Below are 7,384 nucleotides of genomic sequence, written 5' to 3'. Positions count from 1 at the left end.
TGACAGGTTTTGCTTTTACTTAAAAAATATATACATTCGGCTATATTAGTAAAACAATACTCAGTCAAATCGCTTTATTATTTATTTACTCAAGCATATTATTCTTAAGCCAATTTATACATATACTGGCAAACTACAAAATGAAATGCCTTGAACTCAGTACTTTATGAAATTCAATCAGGACACATTAACAGACTGATGGCGGTCTTTCACTCTGGAGGGGATGATTTGCCATTTTCCTTTGAATAGGATGGGAAGCCCAGGATATGACTGGTAAATGTCTCCATGGATATCTCTTCTGGAATGACAGTCTCCAGAGCTTGTTCTGAATACATATACACACACACACATGCACACATGCACACGCACGCACACGCACACACGCACGCACGCACGCACACACGCACGCACACACGCACACACACACGCACCAACAAGTAAGTGTAAGTGTAAGTGGTGTGGTGTAACAATGAAATATTAAAATTAAGTATGCTACGTTGGAGCTTTGGTACAGACCTTCACATTTATTGGTTTCAAGGTCAGGCCTTTGCTCCTTTGATCTCAATCCTAAAAGTGTGGTAAAACACTCTGTCACCTCATCCTCAGTCAAGTGTTCCCCTGTCAAAATATAACAAAACAATCATGCTCTTTCAACTACTACATATGAAGTCAGGCAATAGTAATAGACTATTATTAGTATTATAATTCAAAGGCAGTTACCATAATCACAACACTTGTTCTGCCTGAATAATATGGAACAAACCTCTGGCCTGTAGAAGTTCCAAAAGCTTGCCTCTGTGTAGCACAGGCTCCCCCTTCTCATGGTCATGGTCCCACAGGATCTGAAACGTTTGAATGAGTTGCTCATCCTTGGAAATGCAGGCTGGCCGGTGGTTGATGTAGAGTTTAATAAACTCCTCCAAGTCAACGTCAGTCACATATTTCCCAGTTTCAGCATACCTGCTGAACTTGACCTCATTCTTCATGTCTTCCAGCTTGAGGAAATAAAACATTTAGGCTAGTCATCCATTCATATGGTGTACATACAGTACGTGAATGTACAATGCAATATCAGTGTCATATTTACAAAAGTGAGGGGTGCAACTGCATGTAGACAATTACAGCTGATGCATGTTTATTATGACAGGTTTACTGAGGAGGCACAACATTCTACACATTGTAGGCTACCTCTTGCTCTGTAGGGAAGAAGCCTAGTGCCCGCATTACAAAAGGCACCTCTGCCAAGGGAATTAGGGTTGACACCTGTCGACTCTCCATTGAGTCAATGCCCTGATTACGCAACTGACAGTAATAGAAATAGTCTTCCATTTCCTAAAAGAGAACAGTTTTTATTTCAGTTCAGTGAGAAATGGGTGATTGTAAACAAAAATTTGCTAAAATTACGTGATTAAATGTGACATTTTTGAAAATGAAATGAAATATGAAAAAGGATATTTAGCGCACTCTGTAGAACTCCCCCTCTCTCCCTCCTTCTAAAAGCGTGTAGTAAGGCAACAGGTCTTTACCACCGAGGGCTGCTGCTGCTTCTAATGCACTGTTAACAACAAGCTCATCATTAACTGCAAAAAAGAAAACAGGACTATGATGCCCATATAATTCTTTGGGTTAATCAGAGTGGTAATATAGAACCTTACTTTAGGCTAATTTCCCATGAAAAGACAGTGCTATCAGATCCCCCAGCGGTAAAAACAAATCGACCATCATAGGAGCAGGCCAGGGCAGACACCCCTGTCGGATGGCAGATCAAAGCATTGGATTTGTATGGGTTTCCATCGATGGGCATAATTTGGAGACCGACCTTGAATAAATGAAAAATAACGTTATGCTTTGTAATGTATATATTTAATTAGAGTGAACAAAACAAATTTCATACACCCTAAATGTGTACATATGTATTAGTGTAATTTAATTTACTTTAAAACATGTTAATTTCCCTCTGATTTCACCTTCCTTCCTTTGATTGTGAGGACACTATAATTGTATGAATTGCTTACATTTTGCTAACACTTCTATCTATGATTTCTTAAAAACAAAAAAGGTCAAATTCAAGCTAAAAAAAGGTCAAATTCAAGCTCTACGCTGATTTTGTGTTCTAATTCCCATGTATTAAATCGAGTGACTAAATTAATAATGACAAATGACAAAGTAGCTAATTCAGGTACTGAAGGGTGAGAACAGGATGAGTAATAGTGGTTAATAAAAAAGGTAGAAATAACCTTATCGTTCGTGATGTATGCCAGGTAATACGAGCATGTATCGTGTTCCTTAGACATAGGAAGCATGACAATCTTCTCAACTGGAGAACCATATGTTGGGCCAAGGAGCGTTTTTCTAAATTAGAAAAATGCAGAGTACATTGAATATTTTGTGTGAAAAGAATAAAAGAATGGTACTGTACTGTGTGTCTTGTTATAACATCAGACCTGCACATTTTGGTTGTGCTGTTGAATAGCTTCATTTTAAATTGGTCTGAAGCAGTGAGAAGAAAATGCTCTGTGGTGAGGGGTGGATACCAAGTCATGCATGTTGGCACAGCACTTTGCTCAATTTGTTCAGAGCTTAAGATCAGAAGCTTGTTCTCCTTGCTGTTGTCTAGGTCATACTCCACCTATCGTGCAGACCCACACAATACACATATTAAAAATGTTACACTAAAGGTGCGTAGAATAGAGCCACAAGCTACCAAAAGAATTCCCACTCACCAGCGTTCGGTCCATGCCCAGAGAGAGCAGTCTGGGTCTGGTGCTGTCCAGGTAAACCCCAAACAGAAGGTCTTTGATGGGCTTGTAGTGGGAGTGGTGTCGGCCTACATAGCTCCAATGCTGTAACCCATTATTAGTCTGCAAGTGGAACACCATCACTGCTTTCCCAGCATCCTAACAGTGACATCAGAGGTGAAAGATTTCATAATCCATTTCTCCCCAACTTAGTTGTTATGCACCTCTAACAATGGATTATAAATTACACTACATGTTCCCTGGAGCTGCCAACGGACAACCATATCTCTTTCGATACACATGGAGTCGCCAGACACTTCTTTTCAACTGACAGTGAGGAGTGTCACCGGGAGGGCATGACCCATGCAGAGGAACATGCTATCCCTCCCAGGCCAGTTCCACTCCCCGATGAACAGGCACCCCGACCAACCTGCCCGCTTCCCCCCCCACAACCATATAGCTAATCGTGTTTGTTGGACTGCCTGGCCAAGCCGAAGGCACCATGGCAGAATTGAACCCCAGTCAACATCAGACACCAAGAAAAATAATGATTTGCTTACCGCAGTGGCAAGATACTGTGAGTCTGAAGAGAAAGTGATGTGTGTGATGCAGTGTTGACTGTAGCTGAAACACTCCTCTGCATCGCTTTGTAGTGTACAGGCATCAAGCACATGGACTGCTCCACTGGCAAAGCCAACAGCCAGGTGAAATCCTAATCAGACATACAGACTGTTACATTGCAACATAATCCAGATGGCTGTTTAAAAGTAGTAATACTATATTATTTTCTATGTGATAAGTTAAAAATGGCAAATGCCACAGCTAAATGGAACAAATGTTATGTTTAAAGTAAATGGTCTGCTTCTACCAGAAGAATGGACAGAGGAATATTTTGGATCACCTTGGGGATCAAAGGCAATACACTGAATCTGCTTCTCGGTATCAAAGACCCTGCTCGAGATGGTCACTTTGCTGTTATAGTCCCACAACTTCAGAATGCCACTGTGACTGCCCATTGCAACAACTGGCTGTTTAGGATGGCAAGTTACTGCATGCAGGGGTTTACAATGTTCACGCAACAGCGTTTGAGGCACAACATCTTCTGTATTTATATGTACCACTGTTGAAGTGACTGTGCTCACAAGAACGTTTCTACAGGAGAGGAGAAGAGCATAGTAAGATGGATGTCATTTTTATGTAGGTTGTTTTGTTGTGTGACACAGTATTACTGATTTAAAGTGAACACATAAGAAGACATATTTCTCACACCTAACAATGAATGGCTTGACATCCACAGTGCCTTCCTTTTGATATCCTTGAGGACTCTTGGGTGCACACTCTTTGGAAAAAGAGATAGACGCGATTGCATCCAGGCAGAATTCACTGTAGCAGCCCATAAGTTTGATGTTCTCGTCGTAAAATTTAATCTGGCCCGCAGTGTCCCCTGTTACAATACATCTGTGAAACCATAGAGAGAAAAACAAAAGTGAGAGACCAGTAATTACATATCCAGTACACAATGCTGCTGCATCTACTAACACTACTGGCATTGGAGACCTGTCAGTTCGAGTGAGCACAGTGATGGGTTCTTTCTGAAGGGGGATGAGCTTGATGGCTTCTCTGACGAGTGTTCTGCTCGGAGCTAAACCTCTAACCATGTCCCACAGTACAAGGTTGCCTGCAGAAGTAGCTGTTAGGGCCTGAGGCCCCTTCCAATGAAACACAGACTGGCTGAGAGACCCCACAGCCTTTCTGAAAGTCTTACAAAGGACAATAACAACATCAGTGAAGGAATTGGACTAATGTAATGAAAGGAAAATAGTGAACCGTCCACCAAAATCAATTAATTCAATTGCCATTAAAAAGGGCTGGAATTTTAACACCTTTGCAGAATTTCACTGAATAATCGTTACCTTGTCATGGAGCTCAGGGGCGATGTATTCCAGACTAGTCTTGGTCTGAAAATGAACAACTGTTTACGGCGGCTTGTATAAAACTGTGTTAGACTTTCCCTGTAGTGACAAAGATTTATGATACTTACCCTTTTGTAAAATAGGACTTGGCTCACACTGCTGCTGAGCAGCTCAGTGTCATCATTTGGATTGAAAATTATGTACTTCTGAAAAGGAGCTAAAATCAGGAAATGTATAATGCACATGACAAAATGTGTACAAAATAAGATACAAATCAACTGCCTTACTTGAAATCCATGATCAGGACAGAGTTCAGTAACCCACAAAGGCGTTTTTATATCATTAGTCCAATCCCAGATACAAACACGCTGTAAAAAAAAACCATCAGCCTGGCTACTACAGATTCAGCTAGTGTATTCAGTATTTGTAGTTTGTTGACAATGTTTCCATTGTTACTGAAATTAGACGTAAATGCTTGTCTACTATAATCATTTACATTTTGTTTAATTACTTGAAAGGAATTAATTGATTAAATTCTAAAGAGTAGTGATATTGTCTTGAAAAGTTCCATCCATATTTGGGAACACAACTTCCTTATTATAGTGAAGTGTACTCATAGAAGTGTTTACTAGATATTTAGGCCTCATGGAGGTTCCAGAGTCTAAAATCAATAGAATCAGTCTCAGAAAAGCATGAATAGTTGTCAGATTAGAGAGTCTTTATGAAAAAACTATAAAATCTGCACACCAGAATGCTGCTCCCATCGTGGGTTTTTTGTTTATTGGTAACGTTTCGAGCCGGTAGGCTCTTCCTCAGACCTTACTTAGATCAGAGTATTTAGACTCTCTTTCCTAGCATGATTAAATCAATAAATATAATATATATATATAATATATATATATATATATATGAATCCATTTGAGAGCATAAATATAATTCAGTGTGGACTATGTTTTACTTTGTATTAAAAAAATACAAAAAAGTATAACTTCATTGTCAATCTCACCTGCACTTCTTCAGCTCCTAAAGTTACCACGTGTTTGGCATCTCTTGACAATGCCAGCGCCACAACACCCCCATCAGGGTGGCAGTCAAACAATGTACGTACAGGAATCCTGGAATATTGGCCAAATGTGTGCTTACAATCAAGAATGAAAATGTATATGTTAAGCATTTATTTCCTATATGTACAACAGAGAGCTACCCTGAATATGAGTCCCAAACAATAACCATGCTGCCTGGTCCTTTGTCTGCTGTCACCAGCCAGCGTCTGTCTTCACTCACACTCAAACAGGAAATAGGGCTACAGTGACCCTATGGAAATAAAACAATTAATAAAATCAATATATGGTATTGTATTGTAATTGTATAGGATAACGAATCACACATTTTGACTGACCAATGTTGCTGATTGTCTGAGCTGCTTTACCACAATTTGATTTGAATTGAAATGTCATTGTATAGAGTGAAAACTGAGGACTGTGATGTTTACCTGAAGAAGGTGCTGGGAGTTGGAGGTGTGATTGTATATTATACCAACATGGGAACCAGCATACAGGATGACAAGCTGATCATGGTCTTGCAGACTGAAGACAGGAAGCATGTTATCTATGCCAAAAGCCCATTCAAGTGTCTGGATGATTGACAGATTTGCAGATGTGTTACATACCCAAATATACAGTAACTTGTTGAGACGGATATAGTATATTAATAGCAGACCGTAGTAAGACATATATCAAAACATTATTACCAAAGGGTGTGCTCTGATGTGAGTTAGCTTTTCCTTTGGCAGGAGTGTCTTTGTGGTAGCAGTATAGACTTGAGAGCGAAATGAATCCCCATTTATCATGGGATATGCCTCTGATTGCACATTCCCATCTCCATTGCTCTTCTCTGCCTCCGAGTCCTCACTACCTTTCCAGTCCTCTCCTTGACCATTGCTTGGATGATTGTCTCCCATGTAGCTAGAGTCTTCTGGCTTTTCCTCTTGATGGCTTGCCAAGGGTTCGTCTTTCTCAGGCCCAGCATCTGTCATGTTAACTAAGCATATTTCACTTTTAGAGCAAATTAATGTCACCATCATCAGTTCCACCACCTCTCTATGCTCCTTCTGACTCATACTTCAAAAAGGAATAGTAGCAATTTCAAGAATCAAAGGAATCATAACTAATGACAAAAAAGTCAATCTTTAAAATTCGTAAATACAATATAATAATAATCAAAAGAAGAAGAATATACATTGCTTCTTACCCAGAATGACTGAATAGCCACAAACTGCAGCTTCTTACCCAGAATGACTAAATAGCCACAAGCTGCAAGTCCACAACAATTGTCTTTAACAAGAAAAGCGTCTTGTTACCATAGTTACCTTCTGGGCATGGTGGGAGGAGCTTCGCATGTAAGGACCAACGCGCTCGCGCTGGGGGAAAAAAAACACAATTAATTTAAGCCTTTTTATATTTATTCAGAGCTTTCAACAGCAATGTGCGTCCACATTAAATTTAAATAAAAATAAAATAATATAATATAAATAAGGGAGCAAAAATGTGAGGGCCTGGGCTTCCTGTCCCTCTACGTTTCCTCCCTCTGACAAGTTTTTCCGGTGTTTCCGGTTGGGTCATACACCGCGTTGCCAGGTCTGCTTATTATAAGTGACTTTGTGCTTGATTTTCTGTAAAGTCGCTTGTAAACATTGCTAGTTACGGGTTGCGTTTTTTTGGCCTCCGTTAGTTG

At 39.9% G+C, this 7,384-nt stretch overlaps 1 protein-coding gene across 1 annotated transcript; it reads right to left on the bottom strand.

Moving 5' to 3' along the window:
- Nucleotides 1–209: 209 nt before the first annotated feature.
- Nucleotides 210–6,686, bottom strand: cfap251 (cilia and flagella associated protein 251; the record flags this gene model as incomplete). The annotated part of the gene is made up of 20 exons (XM_080433564.1): nucleotides 210–325; nucleotides 517–618; nucleotides 764–995; nucleotides 1,189–1,332; nucleotides 1,465–1,555; nucleotides 1,656–1,819; nucleotides 2,238–2,352; nucleotides 2,445–2,629; nucleotides 2,724–2,897; nucleotides 3,299–3,450; nucleotides 3,640–3,890; nucleotides 4,008–4,196; nucleotides 4,296–4,498; nucleotides 4,652–4,696; nucleotides 4,780–4,857; nucleotides 4,939–5,019; nucleotides 5,658–5,766; nucleotides 5,856–5,965; nucleotides 6,144–6,284; nucleotides 6,522–6,686. The coding sequence occupies 20 exons, from the start codon at nucleotides 6,684–6,686 to the stop codon at nucleotides 210–212; spliced, it is 2,847 nt and encodes a 948-aa protein (XP_080289690.1).
- Nucleotides 6,687–7,384: the final 698 nt, after the last annotated feature.

This window comes from Gymnoscopelus braueri (assembly GCF_963280865.1).
Source record: "Gymnoscopelus braueri genome assembly, chromosome: 7".
NCBI classification, from domain to species: domain Eukaryota; kingdom Metazoa; phylum Chordata; class Actinopteri; order Myctophiformes; family Myctophidae; genus Gymnoscopelus; species Gymnoscopelus braueri.
This window is presented reverse-complemented; position numbering and strand designations above follow the sequence as displayed.